Consider the following 21,732-nt stretch of genomic DNA (forward strand, 5'->3'; position numbering starts at 1 on the left):
GTAATGCACCGACACCTATGCATTTACCTTTTGTCCCAGATCATCTTTCCTGTACCCCAAGAGTTCCAGATACTTGCCACGCGAATCTTCCTCAAAATGAACCTTTAGAAAAAGTTTGGAAAACGTAGATGTTTTAGAACCCAATTTCACCTTCGTTCTCTCTTCCCCGCCCCATCCAGCAGCATCTCGTCTTCTCAACAATTAATGTTGTAAATTAATCACGGTGAATTTTAAGCAAGATACTCTATACAAAGAAAATTCAGTAGCATCAGCGATGCTCTGACGCGAGGGGGAAGCGTGGGGCAATGGCTGAGCAGTATCAACAGTCCTGGATGCCCTATTGGCAACAGTGCTCCAAACACTTGAGGCTGAGGATTTCCCAGAAAGTGATTTAGGGCTCCATTGGAATTGCAGGAGAAACTGCAGCACTGTCCCCTCTGGAATGCCACACCCGCTGACATCAGGCTAGAGATGAAGGGGTGGGGGTGGGAGCTGGGGGGGGGAACGGGTGGAGACAGCAATGTGGTACAAGCCATGTGGAAGTACTCAAGGTTTCTGGGGTGGGGTGCTGGGAGAGCTAGCATGTTTGCAAGGTGCTGCCATTTCTGTTGCTCCCTGCCAGATCGGCAGCAATCCTACCAGTTTTGGGCCCCATTGTTACAAAGTCAGCATTCATATTCCTGGCCAAGGTCCAGGAGAATTTACGTAACAGCTCAGTCTCCACAAAAAAATTATTTGAATCCTGCTTTTGAGACATTAAAAAAATCCCCCTCAAAGTAGCTAATAAAATAAAATATAATAAAGGCGTTGCATGAGCACCACATGGGGGAAGATGGGAGAACAGGGTTGAATGAAGCCAAACAGGACACACTTCTCATTTGTGGTTAGTTCTTACAGCGATACCTTCCACTCCCAAAAAATGTGTCACACATGTGTCACACTGCACAATACAAATGACTGGAGCCCATTGGACTCGATGGTCTTGTAGGCCCCTTCCAACCCTACTATTCTATTATTCTTTTCAATGCCTAATATTTTTCCCTTTAAGCATTACCCCTGTGGGGAGCTATTTTTCTGAAAATGCACAGGTTAACTGGGTAGGGAATGTGGGTAAGGTACCATGCACACAGATCTTTCCTAACAAATCAGCACTTTCCTCCCACTGGGGTCCTGATTCTCTGGGTAAGACCTGCACGATCCACCTCTGCCCACATAGCAATATCGTTATAAAAACTGTACCTCAGCTGTGGAGCTGCCAACAAAAAAAGGTGCGGCAAGGCTAACATGTAAATTAGGCTCCTAATTCACAACATTATTTTATGTATTGATGATGATGATAATAATACATTTATTAGACGCCTCCCTCCAAAAAAGACTCAAAGCATCTTACAGCAGGGGTTAAAACATAAAAAGAGTTTTTAAGATGACTGGGAGCTTTAATACAGATTCAGCCTCTAGATTCACCTTTAAGAAAGACCACACATTCTTCTCAAAGTCATTCTTGGCGGCATCGATTTTCCTCTGGCAATAGTTGATGAAGGCCTCTGCCTGCACAGCCTCCTGCAGCTGATCAGAGCGGTTCAAGAACTCCTTCTCGGTGACAACTTGGCTGATGTAGATGTGGTGGAATGGCTGAGGCTGCTCTGCTCCTTGCTGCTGAGACTTGCTGTTCTCAAATGTAACCAGCTTCCCTCCAAACTGGAATTTTAAACACACCACAGACAAGGTACATACCATGGTTTTAATCCATTGCTATGAATGTCAACGCTCTTAAAGATGGCCTTAAAAGCGGGTGCTCAGAAGAGAGGACATTTGCAAGACAGATCATTAGCTTTGAAATGGATGTTTGAAGGAGGTTTGCAAACCACAGTTAAAAAGTAACCTTGAGGAGATGTAATGTTACACCACCACATGTTACATTACAGCTGAAATGGGGGGAATTTGCATGAGAGAGAGAGAGGAGGTCTGTAGGGCACTGCAAATCTCTTAAACAAGTCTAGGAGATCAGGGAGCAATATGCCAGATCTGGGTCACAATTTGAATTTATTGCTTGCAAAATACTGAAACCCTTCCATGATTTTTATATTGCTGAATTCAGCATGAGAAAGGACTGGCAGTAAAATTATACATTCCTGGGCTTAGTTTATCTATATATCTACCCCAGACTCTACTAGAAGTGGGGCTAATTAGGTTTCATCATTTCTAGAAAGGGGGAGCCTTTTCCCCTCCCTGAACCAGGACAGGGTGGAATGTCTACCTTAAGTTGTATGATACCATCTAGACCAGCCTTCTTCAACCTGGTGCCTTCCAGATTTGTTGGACTACAGCTCCCAGCATCCCCCAGCCAATATAGCCATCCCTATGCACTGTTTACCAGCTGTTTTCTGGGCCAAATTCAAGGTGTTGGTTTTGACCTTTAAAACCCTATACGGTTCCAGCCCAGCCTATCTCAAGGAGCGCCTCCAGCAACATCAGACAGGCCGCTCAACAAGATCAGCCTCGGATGGCCTTCTCTCTGGCCCATCAGCCAGGAAAAGCTAGGCTGGTGAGGACGAGGGAGAGGGCCTTCTCTGCGGAGGCTCCCACTCTGCGGAACTCCCTCCCAAGGGAACTCTGCCATGCCCCTTCTTTAATGAGCTTCTGCCACGCACTGAAAACTTGGTTATTCAGGCAGGCATTTGGGGTGGGTTAGGGTATTTTTAAATAATGTTTAATGTGCAATTTTACTGTTTTAAATTGTACTGCTGTACATTGCCCAGAGTGGCCGGGTGATCGGCCAGATGGGCGATTAAGAAATGTAATAAATAAATAAATGAAACATGCTGGAGGGCACCAGGTTGAAGGCTGAGCTAGACTGTCATACGCTCCAAGGTCTAATTGCAAGGCAGTTTTTAAACCAAGGGGCAAGGATCCAAGCACATTACACCAAGTATGGGCTGCATGTTTACTTCATGGCAGGAGAACATAATTGTGATATATTGTAACCCTCACTTTTAAAACCCTGGAAGCCTTCAAAGGAGCAGAACAATACATTCATAGAACAGGCAGCCCTGTTCTCAAAATACACTCTGGGACTTGCTAACTGTTTTAATCATCCTTTATTAAACAAAAACGGACAGCCACGGTCCACTTCTCAGTAAGGACTTGACGACCTAGAGCTGAAGCAAAGTTGTCTGCGCACCACAACTTCTTTGATAATGTATTTTAAAGGAAGTATGTGCACAATTTTGGGAAACTACAGAGAATACAGGTTTGGGGCTGCTTGAACAGTCAGCGAAATTAACTTGGAAGAAAGGGGTGAGGGCATAAAATGGCTTCAGACAGCTTGGCTGTGTATCCAAGGGTAAAATGCACACACTCACACAGTGCTGAATACCTAGTGTTCATATAGCACAAGGATGTCAAACCTCTTTCAGCCCAAGCGCCGAATTCCATTTCAGAGAAGCCCTCGGGAGCTGCTTTTCAGTAGTGGACTGGTTTGCACATAAGGCTAACCCATGGTTTATTTAACTCATGGTTTGCTGCCCTACCCATGGTTTGTCTGGCATATGAGCGAACAAGCTGTGCCTAGTTTTCTCGATCCCTGGGTTGTTTGTTTCACACCTCCTTTAACTGCTCTCTCCCTGTATCTCAAATGCCTTTGGGGCACTGTAGTACTGGCATGTAGAGCAGCTGGGGTTTTAAAGCACTTTTGCCACCGTCTCTGTAGCCTGGTGAAACAACCCATGAACAACCCCCAGTTCTGGGTTCACATGTAATGACAACCCATGGCTTCAACAACCCATACCATGTGTAAGCGTTCATAATGACAACCCATGGCTTGAAAAAGCCATAGCACATGTTAGCGTTATGTGTGAACCAGGCCAGTGGCTTATCTAAGAGCTTTTGCAACAGGGCAGCAACAGAAACACACAGGAAGACTACAAATAGAGCACAGGAAGCTGAATATTGGGGTCTCTTGCAACTAACTGGAGAAACGCAAGGGGAGGGGCAGTAGCCCAATGGTAGAGCACCTGCTCTGCATGCAGAAAGTCCCAGGTTCGATCCCCGGCATCTTATGCCTGGAACCCTAGAGAGCCACTGCTGGCCTTATTTTCCCTCCCCTGTTCAGGCTGAGGAAGGCTGCCACACGGCAAAAGAAATCCTGTGATGTGCTTTGTGGAGATGTCAAGAGCATCAATAGCTTTCCATATAGCAGAGTGCAGAGAATCCTCCACTTACGGAGAAAGATGCACCCACAGGCCGGCGGATCCACTTGGGTGGCTTCTTCAATGGAAGGACGGTGGGGGTGGTCTGCTGTGGAAGCTGTAATGGAGGAAGGGGCTGCCCTGTTCCAAATGGATCGAGATTCCCAAAGGATGATGACAGCTTTTAAAAAGAGAGAAAGAAAAAAAATGAATCCACAACTTCTGCTCATTATCGCAACTTGGAATACATGCCATCATTATTTTAGAGCTTGTTCATCCGATTGGTTATCAATTTTTTAGCTTGCTTTTTGCCTCTGATTTGATTATATGTTCAAGGGATGGATCAGAGGGTAAACTGAGCAGAAGAGTCAACAGCACCTTATCAATATCCCATCTGTTCACGTGAAAACAACAGGACTGTTCTCCTTGGCAGGTTAGAGTTTACAGCCTCCTAAAAAAATCACTGACTCCTGAGATATCCACAATAGTTACTGAAACACCGTAGAAAAAGGACCGTAACCACCTCTGAATCCTTAATGTGGAACTCCCTCCCTAGGGAACTCCGTCATGCCCCCTCTTTAATGAGCTTCCGTCGTGCATTAAAAACGTTGTTGTTCAGGCAGGCATTTGGGGTGGGTTAGGGTATTTTAGAAAATGTTTTTATTGTAGAATTTTATTGTTTTAAACTGTTTTTACTGTATGTTGTACATCGCCCAGAGTGGCTGGGTGACCAGCCAGATGGGCGATTAATAAATTTAATAATAAAATAAAATAAATTGTCACAGTCAGTACTTTCTGCATTTAATTTCCTTCAGACATCACTCTTTACAATTCTTCCCCCACCCCGCCTCATGTACTGTATATAAACTTTCCATAATACTCCATGCATCTGATAAAGTATGCAATAGTCCACGAAAGCTTACGCCAAAATAAATTTATTAGTCTTTAAGTGCTGGAGAAGACTCTTATGAGTCCCCTGGACTGCAAGGAGGTCAAATCAGTCCATCCTAAAGGAAATCAACCCTGACTGCTCATTGGAACAACAGATACTGAAGCTGAAGCTCAAATATTTTGGCCACCTAATGCGAAGAGAAAACTCCCTGGAAAAGACCCTGATGCTGGGAAAGACTGAAGGCAAAAGGAGAAGGGGATGGCAGAGGATGAGATGGCTAGATAGCATCACCGATGCCATGAATATGGACTTGAGCACACTTCAGGAGAGAGTGGAGGACAGGAAGGCCTGGCGTGCTATGATCCATGGGGTCACGAAAGGTCGGACACGACTTAAGGACTGAACAACAACAAGTGCCACAAGACTCTTCAAAGTTATTTTAAAGCATTTCATTATGAATTACAAAGATCTGTCTTCCTCCAATCTGATAGTGAGTCATGCTTTGTTTTTAATTTTTTTAAATACCTTGTCTGCTTGTTTCTGCCGCAGGTTGTCTGGGCTTCCTCCCATGATTGAGTAAATACTAATCCTCCCATCAAAAGAAGCAGCAGAGAGGAGAGCAGGGTTTCTGGGACACCACTGAACGTCAAAGCACCACTGAGTAGTGGTAGGAAGTTCATATAACACCTGCGCCCCGAAACCAGACACATTAGAATAACAATGGTAGCTACCAAAAAGAACAGGTACTAGAAAGAGTGCCAAGACATATGGGTATATTTTAACAACACGTATAGATTTCCCAGCTTCTGACATCTTGTCCTCCTTCATCTGCTTGTCTGGAATGATTCTGTACAAATTTTGTGACTATCTCGTTTGTAAACGCATTTGCTCTCATCTACATTATCCTTGCTGACTCTTCCCCTCTCGCTTTCGGTTCATTTCCAAGTGGATTCCAACAACACAAACCAGTGAGGTATAGGACTCTTAAGGCCTAGGCAGGACTAATGGGGGGCAAGGAAACTGAGGCAAGGATCACTCTTAGGAAAAGAGTCAAGAATCTTTACCCTAAATCACGGATCTTTGTGCACCTCAATGGGCAGCATGTGCATACCCAACGCTTAAGTAATACCTTGTACACTCCTACATTTGCCCTGTCGGAAGCACCTTCTACCCATACAAATCAGGGATGATACTCTGCCCTGTGTACCATTGCTCAGAGGAGTATGATCTAGTAATGAGCAGGGTACAGCATTCTCAGTGGTGGAAGTCACTGCTAGGCCATCAGAGGGAGAGGAAGCAGCAGCCCTTGCACTGCGCTCATGACCTTCTGAACTTTGCAATTAAGAATCTGGTGCCTGCATTTGCTTTTTTTCCTTCTCCCTCCCAATTCCTTTCCTTTTGTGCCACGTCTTTTAGATTGTAAGCCTGCGGGCAGGGACTGTCTTATTTCTTATCTTGGTAAGCAGCCTTGGGGGCCTTTTTGGCTAAATGGTGGGATAAAAATGCTATAAATAAATAAATAAATGGAAGGCCAGACCAAGGAGTCTCACCAATAAATAAATAAATAAATAAACAAACAAACAAACAAATCCCTATTGTTCCCCATGTTCTGCAGGCACATGAAGTTCCAAAAGTATTCCCAGCCTAGTTTTTAAGTTGGCATCACTTAACTTGTATTAGCTTTTAAACAATGATTACTTATTGCTACCCAATTTTTTAAAAGAATTTGTTTTTCGACTTCCATGAGCTTGTTTTATTATAACATTTGGCTGTACAGCGCCATGAGCATTTTATAAGGCTAACGTATAAATTTTTCATTATGGACCTGGAAAAAAAAAAGGGGGGGGATCCAGAAAGTTTGCTTGGTCACAGTGGGCAGATTCGCATGATCACGGAGGGAAAATAAGCCACTGTGGCTTATTCCCCTTCCCTGCACGTGTGAGTCGCAAGCCACCTAATTAGCATAATTATGGTGGGTGGCTGGGGTGATTTACAATCCAGCCTAAAGCCTATGGCTTGTTCTAGGGTTTCAGGTGGTTTGCAAACCACTCCAGCCAGCCACTGTCGCCGGGTTTGGACATCACGACAACCCGCGTCTGGTGAGGGTAATTATGCTAATTAGATGGCTCGTGACCAGCACGCACAGGGAGGGAAAATAAGCCACTGTGGCTTATTTTCCCTCTGTGATTCTGCGCATCCTGTCAGAGTCTAATACAGTTTAGTTATGCTGTACTAAGTGCAAAGTTACTGCACTTTTTAGGGCTATCCAGACAAGAAATGACTTTTTGTTCCAAAAGCTTAAACATTATTTGTAAGCAGTACCTCTCCTGTATTTGGATTGGAACAAAGAATTTTAGCATCCTTCCCACAGCTCAGCAACAGCTCAGGATCTGCCATACTCCAAGCGATAGTCAAAATACCCCTATGTAGAAAAAATACAACAAATAAAGCCTTTTAAAAGTAAAAAAAATTGAAATGTGCACTGCATTAATGCATACCTCCCCACACAAAGCTATAGCTATAAAGGGGGATGTAGTAACCCTTTCAGCATCTGCTATGCTTTATTTTAGCTATAATATCTGCTATATGTATTATATTTTGCTGTAATGTTCCCCGCCTCCCCAAGTAAATTTTGTAAGAGGGGAAAGAAAACTATACCTTCCATGGCTTTCCAGAACACGAAGTGGAGAAGACGCAAACCTGAGGTCCCACATCTGGATTACGGGCAGCCTGTCGTCTTCTGAAGCCAGAACCATTTGCGTAGCAACATCAGGATGCCAAGCCAGTCCCGAGCAGTGCATCTGAAATAGCACAACCAAGGCAAAACTGACAATGCTAAGCAGGCTTAAAAGACAGCAACCTCTCTTTCTCATATCCGAGACCTCCCTCACACAATCCCTCACCAGTGTGGCTACAGCCCCGCCCAAGATAGCTTCCATGCTGGTCCGGGCCTACCCATGCGTGGCCAAGTGCATGACATATAGAATCCTTTCCCCTAAACAAAGGGGGGGGGGAGATCATGCAACCCACAAGTGGAGCATTTGCATCGTATGTTACTTCACACGCATGGTGAAGGAGGGCACGTGCCTGCTCCTCCAGGGAATCTTTAGCCAGGTGGCCCTGTGAAGCCACTCTAAACAAAATGGTTGACTGAGAGGACTGTCTACAACAGCTTTCCCCAAGCTGGCTCTCTCCAGATGTGTTAGACTACAACTTCCATCACCCCAAGCCAGCATGGCCAATAGCCATGCTGGCTGGGGGATGATGGGAGTCGCAGTTCAACACGTCTGGAGAGAGCCAGGTTGGGGAAAGCTGTTCTATAACAAACTGGCGGAACAATTACCCGGTTACTGTGGTCGCTGACTTTGATGATTGGTTCATTTTTCCTGAGATCCCACACTGTAGCACGGCCGCTGGGGCTCGCCGAAGCCAAGATATGCTGGACTTGCCTGTTCCACGCAATACAGCTGATGTCTTCAGGAGGCTGATGGAAACAGAACATATTTTGATACCGGTCTCCACAGTCCAGACTTTCATTTTGCTCCACTAGCGTATATAACAGCAGACGGACAAATCTACTCCTTCCTCAGCTACAGCCTATCCTCAGCGATACTCCAGCAGCAGCCCTTTAGGGCCGGAATGCAAGCCCCCCAAAACCCACAGCACAGTTTCCAGCTGGGGAAACGTGGTACAGATGCTCCCCGCCCCCTCCGCTGGACTTAAAGGCACCTGCACTGCAGGACTGCAATGGCGGGCAGGTGATGCTCGCAGCAGAAGGAGAGCATGTGCAGCCTGTCTGGAGGGAGGAGAAACAGAGTGATTAGGAAGGCAAGCACCTGCTGAATCATAGTTGCAGGGCTGCATTAAGCATGTGGTGTGGTTACAGTAAGGATGCAGAGCCAGACTGGGGGGGTGGAATTGCCGCCGCCCCCCCCCACCAGCCCCTCCGCGGGTTGGATGATGGCAGTGAGTGTGCCTCTCCCAGCACGGAGAAAAGGACTGGGCCGGTGCTGGGAGAAACACTTCTCCCAGTGTCAACCGAGTGCCTGGCTTCGTGTGGTGTCTCCACGGGGGTGGCCGCACAAGGCCACTCGGCTGGCACTGGGAAGAGCAGCGGCTCCTTGCAGCACTGTCCACATCCTGGCTGTTATCTCAGATCAAAGATAACAGCAAGATTTCCCCCAGGAGGCAGGGCGTGGGGGCCAAGCTCTGCCTCCCGGAGGAACCCAAGGAGATGGCTGCTGGCCAGAAGTTCCACATCCCTGCAGGGTAAAGAATGGAGGATCATACCTAAATACAAGGACTGGCTAGATAATCTTCAGGAACTACCATTCTACAAATCTATGATTCTAAGAAAGATTACGCTTCCCTGAATCAGAAGTTGCCACACTGTTCTGTTCGAGTTCTTCCAGAACTGCTTGCAAGTGTCCAAGGACATTTGTGTACTTTATAATGTACACACCTTAACAGAAATGAGTAAGAGCATTCTTTATCCAAGAAATCATCATTAGATACACCCTCAAAACTGGAAACAGGACAAACCACAATGAAGGCATGTGGGAGTTACCCCTTAACAACCTTCAGGCCTGGCTAGGGGAGGGGGAGAGAGACAAATTTCCACTGGCAACTAGGAATGTATCTGTGCTTGGTATCGCCAATGTGGGGTAGTGATTAAGGCAAAGGGGGGGGACGACTGTTTTTCTGTTGAGGGCTGCATTCCCTCATGGGTCATCTGTTGGGGGTGCGTATTGGTGGTGGGCAGGGGCCAGAGCCAAAAGTGGGTGGGTCATCCCGTTTCTCTTTCTACCAGCTCCTTTTCACTCTTTCTGTGCCCGCATTTCTCTCTCTCTCTCTCTCCCTCCTTCTCATTCTTCTTTTCTGTCCAGTGGGCTGCCAGGGAAGGAACAGACCACTCCTGCCAGAAGTCTGAACTGATTACATGCAGAGGGCATTTTAAATCGGTCTGAGAGCTGCATGAAATTAGGTCGAAGTCCACATGCAGCTCTAGAGACACAGGTTGTGCACCCCTGCTCTGCAGAAACAGAGGTTCTGCAAGGAAAGAATGGGTGCAGGAGTGTTCCTCCATTGTACCTCAGCCTCAGTGCAATTTAGACACACGCATCCCTATCGTCATTTCAGCCTCTCTTACAGCGAACAGAGTAGGATCCTGCCTGCATAAAAGTATCATGCTAAATCAATTCATCTCTCTGGTGCTCAAGCACTGTTCATACTTCTTCCACAAATTAATTCAGCTACTCTTCTGGAAAGTTAATTTTAAAGAAGGTATTCCCACACAGCTGGATGTTTATCAAGTGGCTTTACAAGATTCTAAGACACTCCTGCACAACTAAGGGAGCAATCCTATGCATGTTTAGACAGAAAGAAGTCCTACAACTCCCAGCATTCCCCAGCCAGCCATGCTGGGATTCCAAGGACTTTTTCCCAGCTGGCTGGGGGATGCTGAGAGTAACAGGACTCTTTTCTGTCTAAACACGCATAGGATTATGCCCTAAGACACTCCTGAAAACAACGTAAGCCAATTGCAATCATATAAACTCTTCATTCCTTCACTCAATACCCAATGGTTTTCTTAACACTATATCTACAGTGTTCTGTTCATCACACACACACAAATCCTGTACCTGTGTCTTGGCTCCTGGTGTCATTGGTGTTGCAAAGTTGTTCAGGTCCCAGATGTAGATCTCAGATTCATTTGCACCAGAAGCTACTAGGTTTGTCTATAACAGAGAGAACACACACAGAGATCATGCCAGGAGAATTAAACATAAACTAAAATGCTCTTATTTAGCTCTCAAGCTGTTACGGTGCTGCACAACTTGTGACCCCCTAGACATAATGCAATCCTCTCTAGCCATGAGTTTTTGGTTGTCAAGTGTTCGGCAGCCTTCTTTTCTGCAGTCCTGGGCAACGAGCAAAAGCAGCCAAGGCTGGGTCTCAAGTTGTGCAGGCCTGGTACGGGAGAATGCAAGAGCTTAAGTACTGTATGATGGGAGACAGTTCGTAGCATTCTCTTAGTTGCTTGTTTTTATATAGTAGTTAGGCTAGAACATTTCTTAAATGGAAAGCCCTGGTGTGTAAGAGAAAATATTAATGTCGTATTTCGATTACAATGTGGTTGTCTGTTTCACTGTGTTTCTACCCACTACTTGTGGGTGTCATACAGTGAAACAAATGCTGATAAGACAGTATCCTACACTGACATGTTTTTTGTGAAGGATATAAAATATCTGAAGTGCCTTCCTAAGAAGCTAGGCCTCACTGCAAAGATGTTGTGAGTTATGGTGCATATGAACACCATGGATTTTCTTGTGACATCCTTTTTCTAAAGTAAATATCGTAAAGTAAATTTAAAGTAAATATCGGGTGATATTGGAATATTGGGGGGGGGGGGGATCTAACCTGGAATATGTTGACGTCCAGCGCTCTTACAGGTCCTGTGTGCTTGTCTTTCTGTGCAATCACAACTTCACTTTCACCTGCTAATATTTTAGCTGGGTCATACAAAATGACGTTTCCATTTTCACCACCAGCAATAAGTACTCCTGAAAGAGTCCCATCAGATGCCGTTTTGTGAGGGCCCCATATCAGTTTGTGATACCTGCAAGATAATTTCAAGAGGAATGGTGATAAAAGTTACTTACAGATACACAGTCTCCTATCAGACTAATTGAATCGCTAATGAATTTCACCTTCCCTCATGTGATGACCAGTGTGGTGCAGTGGCTACAGTGTTGAGTTTGGTAGCAGGTGATCCTGGTCGAAATTCCCCCTCAGCTATGAAACGAAGTGGGTGGCTTTGCCTACCTCACACTGTTGTTGTGAAGACAAAGAGGAATTCTACAGAAGTTTGAACTGGAAGTCAGTAGGCCTTACAACTGAAAAGCTTTAGATTTCACAAGATTATACATGCTGCATTTGGTGTAAGATGTGGAGCAGGAAAAGTCTGATCTGCTTATGTTAAAAATCAGCCAACACTACAGTCTAAGTAAGCCAGGTGCCTCCAATGATAACATAAGCAGGCAACGGAAGCAAAGGGTCTTCTGTTGTATGAAAGATTCAGGGACACAATCCAACATCAATGGAAAGTTTTTCGACCCCTTCACCGCTCTAGGGAGGAGTATCATTTGCTTTCGCTGATGTTGTCAGAGCCGCTCTGTCATGAGAAGCAGCTGCCGTTAGCTTAGTGCAAGTGCCGCTAAAGAGGCCCATGGGCAGAACTCTTCCTGTTCGCCAAATGCGCACTCAGAACAATTCTAGTTCTAGGTAAAGAAAAAACAATTAAAAACCTGGAAGGAATTCAGGACCACCTGTACAAATGAAGGGCGCAATCCAAGAGTTTCTCAGTGGGGACAGGAGCTTGGGCACATCACTGGCCTGTGCAATGGACTATCCTTGCGGGGAGGGGACATTCCAGTGATAGGGGCTCCCTACAGCCCCTGTTGCTCTCCTGTGCTTATGAGGGAGGGAGGGAGGGCAGCACAGTCTGGCCCCCCCGATCCAGCCACCATAAGACCCAGAGTACCCAGGCACGTTGCTCATGCTAGCACCGTCTTTCTCCCTCCCACCTCCCTGGCCCAGCAAGTCCAAGGGATGCAGTGGGGACTGCTGGGCCCGGCTCTGGTAGGGCTTGCAGCAGTGCACCTTCTCTGCCACAGTTTGCTCTGGCATGACTCTTTCCATGGCCTGAGCAAAAGGAAGCTGCGTGTCTGGGTCTGCCACTGCTGAGGCATGGTCAAAGGCACAGTGGCACACCTGGCCTGGTGGAGCAATGAAGCTGCGCACAGGTCCTTGGGACTGGATACAGGCCACTTACCCATTTTAATGAGCTCCCGCCACGCGCTGAAAACTTGGTTATTCAGGGAGGCATTTGGGGTGGGTTAGGGAAATTTTAGAAAATGATGTTTTAATGTGAAATTTTATTGTTTTTAAACTGTTTGTATTATCGTACACCGCCCAGAGTGGCCGGGTGACTGGCCAGATGGGTGATGAAGACATTTAATTAATTAATTATTTAATTAATTAGGCCCCTGAGCCTTCAGCATGGGCTGGATTGTGCCCAAATTCAGCTTTTTTTAATGCTGCAGCCTTAACTGCTAGCATTCACATCCTGACCTTTCTGCTCATACTGTGTGCTGCGCTGTCATAAACCAATAATTTTTTTAAATGCACACACCTATGTGCAGAGGAGAAAGTGGCACAGGACTTCATATCCAGCGATGGGTCTGTCAAGTCAAGTTCAAATATTTCCAGGGAAGCACTGGTGCTGAAGGTTGCATCCAACTGCTGAGCAGATGTACCTGCATAGAGACAAGCAACCGCTTACTTACATCACTTCTGAATCCCAAAGTAATGCTACACATTTGAGGGGAAACACAAAACCTAAGCTTATTTTCAAACTATTTTAAGAACAACAACCACTACTGTTCCCCGCCAAACTTGGAATCCTTTCGTGGTTTGTGGCTTTACAACACATTTTGCTGTTTGCAGAATCTCCTTCTCACTTAATAGTGTTGGTAACCATCAAGGAAAAGGGAGCAATCCTATGCAAGTTTAGACAGAAAAACATCCTACAATTCCCAGCATGCCCCAGCCAGCCATGCTGGGAATTGTAGGACTTTTTTCTGTCTAAACATGCATAGGATTGTGCCCTTAATCTGCTGTAGAAGAGCCAAGCTGAACTTTTGGTAAACACTGCACAAACCCAATGATCCTATTAAGGATCCTTTATGAAGATCCAACATCAGGGGTGCAGAACCTCATCCCGGGGGCCAAATCTGGCTGTCCAGAGATCCCTAGATGTCCTCACACCTTTTCCCCTGAACAGTGAATGTTTGAAATTGAAATTATTTCCCAATGGATGAACTGCCTCTCCTAAGGCTTGGTTACCAGCAGGAAGAGCTTTAAGCTGGTATGCTGGTATTTTTGGAACGTGGGCCCCAAGAGCTTCTCTGAAATGGAATTCAGCCCTTGGGCTGAAAACTTCAACATCAGCGGGAAGGCCCGTTGAACACAGAGGGACCTGCGTCCAAGTAAACCTGCCTAGGATTGCACTGCAAGTGAAATTCTTGCTCTTGGTAACAGCTGTATGAAATACGTAGAGAAGCCATGGAATAAGCTAACAAATACTGTCGTACAGTTTTGTAGATGGCTTCAGAACAAATTCAAGGAGGACAGTTCTGTCAATGGCTATGAAAGATAAATGGAACCTCCACATATAAAGGCAGCGTAACCCTGAATACAGATGTTGGGGCTAAACAACAGGAGAAGGCTATGACCTTCATGACTTGCTTGTGAGCAAACAGGGACATCTGGCTGGTGCTGAGCAAGCTGACTGAGATGGATTTTTGTCTGATCCAGCAAGGCAATCCATCTGTTCTTATTTAAGGCAAATATAAATTCAAAACTCAAACCAGACCCCCAAAAGACACAGGTAGAGGTTTTGATTTGTGGGGAATGGGTGTCACATTTTTAAACAGCCAGATAACAGTAGAACTTTCTTCAGTTATGAGCTTCAACAGCAGTCATAATAAATATTTTCACACTTGAATGAAATATTAACCAAGACATACCAGTAGCCAAGTAAATGGGATGGTGGTCAGATGGACTCCATGCCTGCATGGCAGTACGGTCTATCTCTTTTAGCTTCATCCTGCTGAAAATAGTATAACAGAGAGCATCACTAAGTGAAAGCTGGGAAACTAAACAGAATTAAAAACTGAAACATTATTTATTCATTCATTCATTTATTTCATTTTTATACCGCCCAATAGCCGAGGCTCTCTGGGTGGTTCACAAAATCAAAACCATGAAATACAACAGAAAATTCAATATAAAATATAACAGATTAAGGGCGCAATTCTGTGGCCGCTAGTCAGCAGCTAGACAGTCATAGAATACGTTGGTTCCTGAGAACCAACCCTGGAGCCCACGCACCGAGGTCAATTCCCCGAGAACCAACCTCCACCCCCTCCCGCACTGCCTCATAGGCCGCATGGATCGGCTCCACGCTCATAAGAGGAGCACGAAGCAGAGAAAACGGAGTGTTCCTGGGGGCAGAGCGGGCGGACGTGCCTTTCCGATGCTTCCTATGCATTGTCCGGCGTCTGCCCCCCCTCACTCCACCTTCCCGCAGCTAGACAGCTGAAATCAGCTGTCTAGCTGCAAATGCTGGGCAGCTGAATCATGGAGGGGAAGATCCCCTCCACGCTGCTCCTACCCTGCATTGGATAGGCAGTTGCCTCCGAGTTCAGAGGCTGCTGCCTATCCCAATAGGATTGCGCCCTAAAACTACAGAATAGAAACACAACCACAGTAAAACCTAGCAGCAATGCAGATATTTAAAACCCAATAGAAGATTTAAGACAGCAGAGCTAAAAAAATTGGAATGTTAAAAAGCTAAAAATGCCTGGGAAAATAAAAAGGTCTTAACCTAGGTGCCAGGTGAACCCCTCTAGGGAGTTCTTTCCACAACCGGGGTGCCACAACATAAAATGCCTTTTTCCTGGTAGCCACCTGTCTTATCTCTTTTGGCAGGGGTTCCCGGAGAAGGACCCCTGAAAATGATCTTAGGGTCCAGGCAGGTACATCTGGGAGGAGGTGATCCTTCAGATAACCTGGCCTTGAGACACTTAGGGCTTTGAATGTTAATGCCAACACTATGAATAGGGCCTGGAAAGGGACTGGCAGCCAATGCAGATGGGAAAGTACTGGCATAATTGTCAGGAGCGCCCTAGCTGCCTCTTGCAGTCCCTACCAATAGCCAACTCAGGACACAGACGATGAGGAATTCTTTCTAAGACTTTACTCCTTTATTACTTTATGACTCTTTCAGAATACTAGTCGCTAGCGCCAAAGCAAGGAACAGCCCTGGGGAAAGATAGCTGAGTAGCCTAAGCTCCAGGTAAGGCAGTTGGTCCCCTTTTGAAGGAGAATCACGGGAAGCCCCTGAACTTATGGGCTAGGGAGAGATTCTCCCTCTTTCCCTTGGGTCCTCGGGATGCAACCGTTGTTTGCGCACCAAACGAGCGCTACGCCTCCTTTCCACGCCCTCCATCTGTCGTCGCTCCCTGCGTCTGCGCCAAGCGTCCAGCAAGCCCCCCTCCAGTGCTCTCTCACTGCCAGGGTCACTATCTATCCCAGGAATGCTGGCAGAAGGAATCTCTGCCAGCTGCTGTGCTTGTGAGAGATGAGCGAGCTCCTCTCCCACGGATTGCTGTTCCTCCCCAGAATCAGAACTGCTCTGGGACTCTATTGGCTCAGTTTCCACCCTGACAATAGTATGCTCTCGTTGGCCAGTCCCCATTAACAATCTCACTGCCCTACCTTAGACCAGATGAAGTTTCCGGACCGTTGGAAGGATGAAAACCAAAACTGTAGAAGCGGAAGCATTAATTTTTGTATTTAGAGTTGTATTTAAACATTACTGAAAAATAAAGACAAAATAGTCTTCAGACTATTCAGCAACATTTAAAAAGTTACAATAGAGTCTCACTTCAGCCTAAAACCAATAGTTGTAGAACTTACAGTGCAACCCTATATATATCTACTCAGAAGTAAGTTCTACTGATTTCAATGGGGCTTAATCCCAGGTAAGTGGGTACAGGATTGCAACCTTGATTTAAGCACCTAGAAACACTGTTTCCAAAATGAGAATCTAATGTAATCTGAAATAGCTTTTTATCTACTTCTGTTTTCCAAAGGCCTAAGTGTTTAATTCTGATCACTGTTATTGCTGTGAGCCAAGAATTACGAATTATGCAGATCAGAAGACTTCTAGGGAAAATGTGTTTGATCCATTTTAGCTGTTTTAGGGTACATCCTATGCACATTTAGACAGAAAACAGCACTTTAATTCCCAGCATTCCCCAGCCAGCAGGGCCCCTGGACACGCCTCCCGGAGATTATGAGAGTTGCAGTAAACCACATGTAAAGAGTGTGGGTTGGCCAAGATCGGGCTTCCTGCTTTCCCCCACACCTGATTTTTCCAAGACTGATGTCTATTCCAGCACAAGCATGCAAAAAGGCGGCTGACACTGGAGCTGAAACTGGTCCCAAGGCATGACCTGCTGAGGATGGAACTTGGGAGAGGGTTTTCCATGGAGAGTGGACAGCTCCAGCTCTCAGGCCAATCCCGTCTTTGCAGGCTGCACACTGATGTTTGGGTCATGACACGACCAGGGTGGGGTGTGCGTGGAAAAGAGGAGCTGTACCACTCATCATTAGCGTATTATGGTCATTACCCAATAGGTACTGAATGAACTGTGGGATAAAATGTGTACTAATCTATTTACTAAGGACTGAAATGAATGTCTTTCACTCTCTGAAATCACCACCAAAATAGCTTTTGTGACCAAAATGTCTATACTTCAAAGCCATATGAAACAAATATAGAATTTCTTTCCTGTCTAATGTGCTTTAAGTATCAAATACTTCTAGAAGTCCTTTGACCCTCCTGGTTTCTATATCTATATCACCATTTTATATATCATTTTATATCTATATCATCATTCTGTATCTATATCTATATCATCATTTTAACAACAAATGCAGAATGTTCTGAAGGAAGGCAGTACAGGTGACCCCTAAATAAATTGCCTAGACCAGACCCACAGGACACTGTACACTTACCCTGTACCCCCCTCCAACCCACAGGATAAAGTACATGGAGCCCTAATTCCGGGTCCACCTAGAATGGAGTGGGGAGGGGGCAACTTGTGCTCTGTCCCAACTGCTTTCACACTCTGCTGCATTTGCTCCAGCTCCTGTCCAAAGGTAGCCAGGACTTGGAGCACACAAAGACTCAGAAAATTATAAGTTAGGAGCTATGGTACATCTCTCTTAGAATATGTACATGTCATCCTCACACCACTCTGGTTTGGAGCATATGTCTTTGCTTTCGCTCTCCCTTTTTGCTTCACTAGAAATCAGAAGCTCCAGATAGAAAGCCACAAGTCTCACTACGCAAAAACACATACACAGAGCCACAAGCCAAAGCTAACTTTGCGTGGCTCTGCTCTCAACTGGGAGCTGGCTTGCCTATAAAAAGGACAATGTGGCCCACAATATGTGTGATTCTTCCTTGGCTCTGAAGCTCTAATATGACAATCATGTTTTTAAAATTATATATTCCATGCTGTTCCTCATGGATAAAGGATGAGTCTTGTAAAGGCAATAAGGTATATTCCGATGCTCCAACATTAGAAGTCCACCAGGGAAAGCAAATCCAAACTCTATTACTTTTAATCATATTTACAACACCGTTTGGGGGCAGGGAACAACATAGGTAATGTAGGAACTAACTGTTTAAGCCACTGCCCATTCTTCCTCCTTCCCTTTGGGTAAGCCAGCCAAAGCAAGCAACAGCCACAGCTGAATGAGTTATGGCTGCTCCATATATCACTGACTTAGGGCACAATCCTATGCATGTTTACACGGAGAAAAGGCCTACAGCTCCCAGCATTCCCCAGCCAGCATGGCTGGCTGGGGAATGCTGAGAGTTGTAGGCCTTTTCTCCATCTAAACAAGCATAGGATTGCGCCCTTAGTTGTACATGAAAAAGCATGGTCTCCACCCTTTTCAGACTTCAGGACCTTTTAACCCAACCTATTACATGAGATCCACTTTTAAATGTATATCCCCCGCCCCCCCCCCCCCATATCATCTTCCCTGCCTTCCCTTGATCTCTCTCCACAGTGCACCATCTTTTCTGGTTTACCTTTCCTTTTCCCCCTTTTCTTAAAAGAACCGTGTCCGTCCGTCCATCCGTCCCCCCCGGTGCAAGAAAACAGTGGCCATGCTCTGGTTGTAGACCACCTTGCACTGGCCTGCAGACGAGCTTGGGGTCCCAATCCACCAGCTGAAGACCAATGAGATAAAATGCTTCCATTTTTAGGAGTATGCATAAAAGTCCAAAAGTAACAAGTATGGCTTTACAAACATGCGTGTTATACAGGGATCTGGGCCTGGCTGCAACTCCCTTCTCAGTGTATACATGATGGCAACTCCAGGTTTGCTGCTGCACTGCGAGTAGAACCATCTTGGGGAGCCAATATGGTTGAAAGATGGTCTATAATTATAGTAAATGAATAAAATAAATCATAAATATCCACTCCAAGTTCCTCTTTACCAGTTTCAACGCCCATTGATCGAGGAGGTCAAATTCACACACTGATCTGAAGTACTACAAAGTTGGTTAGTTCAAGTGCAGCCTGCTGCTCAGGAGAGTAAAACTATCCTGTGGTGCATTCTGCAATTAGTATAGAAGTATTCTAGGTAGGATCCCTGTGGATTATGTTTATAAGCACAGTAATGAGAATGTTCTGGAATACCCTAATCCCGAAATGTTGATACTTTCCACCCACAATCCTCCACCTAATTGCCTATAAAAAGGACAATGTGGCCCACAAAGTGAACACAAAGTGCCCAGAACCTGATTCTAACCACTGCCTCCTCTTAAAGTTTTAACTAAAACGATATTCAAACTCTGGGCTACTCCACAATAACTTTCATTAGAACATGAAAGAAGATAAAAGGAGAAAGCATAAAACAGAAAGAACGAACACTTTCAGATAAGTAACTCAAAGATGTTTTTGAGGATATTTGCCAGCTGCTTGAATGGTCCACAGAACAGGATTATACCAGGGTATGCAGCCCTTGGGGATCCCATTCTTGTTCTTTAGCACGCTATCTTCTAAAAAGGAGCCCTACCATAATGTTATACCGATATGGCACTACTCCAGAGGCTTAAAAAACCAAGAGTTGTGTCTTGAGAGCATGTGATCATTGCAACCACCTCTTTCCTTAGTAAAGAACCTAACATTTCCTTCCCTGCTAACAGTTTGTTCAAGTTGAAGCTGTTATCTGAAAATGATTTCTAGGTACAAAGGGATAACGTTTGCAATAACTGATCCCATGAATAGGCTACTTCCAACATCACAAATTCCTTAGGTGGAGAATACTTCTGAAGTCCAAAACATCTGGAAGGCTGAACTGCAGCCTGGAGGGGACTGGTTTTCTTGCCTCTGCATCTGGTATGCATGGGGGCTTCCCATGTAGAATGCATTGCAGTAGTCAAGCCTAAATATTAAAGAAGACCAGTGTAGCAAGGTCTGGATTCAACTTCAGTCTGTTCACTCTCATTCACTTCTAGACAGGTTGAACCCTACTACATGGATCCACATTTTTGTAACTTCTTGGGTTGACTACTGCCATATGCTCTATGTGGGAACAGCCTTGAAGACAACTCGGAAGCTTTCACTGGTACAGAAGGCAGCTTCACACCTTCTGTCACTTTGTGGGGAGGCATACCCATATTCAACCTGCTCTGTGCAAGTTACATTGTGCAAGTTACCAATTTGATTCAGCATTCAATGCAAGGTACTGGTTTTAACCTTTAAAGCCCTTTTGCAGACTGGGACTTACATGAAGGACTTTCTCTCTCTCTTTCTATAAGCCCATGGGTCAACTAAGATCAGGTCACCTGGCATTGCTTGTTGTGCCATCCTTAAGTAAGGACAGTGGCAGCTAGAAGCAGGGCCTTTTCAGCAGTGGCTCCTAAGCTTTGGAACCTGAGTTTTGAAAATCTACATCTTTACTGGGGTTCTAGAAAGACTGTAAAACGTTCCTTTTCCATCAGGCATTTGGCTCATCTAGGTTCTGTGGCTAATTCTGTTGTGTGGTTCCTGGTTTTGTGCTGTATTACAGTTTGGTTTTATATTGGCTTTTATTTTTGTACTTGTTAACCACATTTAAGCTTTTAGAAAGTGTTTCTACAACTGTTTAAAAAAATGTTGCATGTAGCAAAAGCACAAGTGTCATTTTGGTGTCTGTATATTATGAAATTTAGAGGCTAACTTCTCTTGCTTAACTGGAAAAGGGAAAGGAAGTTTGAACAGTAGACCTCAAGAGCGCTTGTATATTCAATGTACCTTTATTTACAACAATAAAAAACAAGGTGGGGTAATTTCTCTTATTTGTCCAATTTCTGCTAGTGTACCAACTTAGTTTGCAAGTTGCACAGGATCCATTAAAAAATTGTATGCTCTTTGTGAAACGAAACAAGACATTGGACAGTATCCAATGGTACTCCTAAGAGAGTAGGTCCATTTAAGTGAATGGGCCTAGTTTACATAGGACTGCCATTGGATACTGCCCACTGTCATGTCTATATTGTATATGGGACCAATCCTGCAACAACTGACCACAGCATTTCTTCATTTTGGTTAGCATACAACCGCCATATAAATCACACTTCCTGAAATAAGACCGCTTGACAAATCATGCAGCAGGAATTTAGGTGCTGCCACATGCCAGTTTTAAAAATATACACAATACAAATAGAAGCATAGGTTGCTCTGGGCCTATTTCCAAGTTAGAAGTTTAACTTGTAACATATTATAAAAGCTCAGTTATTCACTCTTCTTCGATAGGAATCACTCCTTATTTTGCACATGCTTATTTTTCACTCTAACATAGGATATGTTTTTGTCCCCCTAGTACAGGGAAAACTTGCCTAAACAACTCAGCAAAATAGCATGAGACAAGTTTTTTGCATTACTGTACTTTGAAAGTATCATTGCAGCCTTATGTCCCTTGTTACTTACTTCTAGGGATATCAAAGAAGAGCTTGCAACA

At 45.0% G+C, this 21,732-nt stretch overlaps 1 protein-coding gene across 23 annotated transcripts in view; it reads right to left on the reverse strand.

Annotated features, from left to right (window-relative positions):
• Window positions 1-21,732, reverse strand: part of SEC31A (SEC31 homolog A, COPII component) — a 67,146-nt gene that overhangs the window by 42,600 nt on the left and 2,814 nt on the right. For 16 of the 23 annotated variants that reach the window (XM_084855493.1, XM_084855492.1, XM_084855489.1 and 13 more), the window contains exons 2-12: window positions 14,670-14,752; window positions 13,274-13,397; window positions 11,500-11,698; window positions 10,722-10,817; window positions 8,423-8,563; window positions 7,738-7,880; window positions 7,402-7,501; window positions 5,605-5,766; window positions 4,222-4,368; window positions 1,465-1,698; window positions 28-102 (exon numbers count right to left, since the gene is read on the reverse strand). In XM_084855493.1, the coding sequence (XP_084711619.1) occupies window positions 28-102; window positions 1,465-1,698; window positions 4,222-4,368; window positions 5,605-5,766; window positions 7,402-7,501; window positions 7,738-7,880; window positions 8,423-8,563; window positions 10,722-10,817; window positions 11,500-11,698; window positions 13,274-13,397; window positions 14,670-14,748 (1,500 nt within the window). In that variant the 5' untranslated portion in view covers window positions 14,749-14,752. Of the gene's footprint in view, window positions 1-27; window positions 103-1,464; window positions 1,699-4,221; window positions 4,369-5,604; window positions 5,767-7,401; window positions 7,502-7,737; window positions 7,881-8,422; window positions 8,564-10,721; window positions 10,818-11,499; window positions 11,699-13,273; window positions 13,398-14,669; window positions 14,753-18,814; window positions 18,956-21,732 lie in introns of those variants that run through there. The other 7 variants (XM_084855491.1, XM_084855487.1, XM_084855485.1 and 4 more) reach the window with 3 other exon arrangements.

Source organism: Heloderma suspectum, chromosome 5, assembly GCF_057233095.1.
Source record: "Heloderma suspectum isolate Gila_16-S chromosome 5, 16-S_ref, whole genome shotgun sequence".
Lineage (NCBI taxonomy): Eukaryota > Metazoa > Chordata > Lepidosauria > Squamata > Helodermatidae > Heloderma > Heloderma suspectum.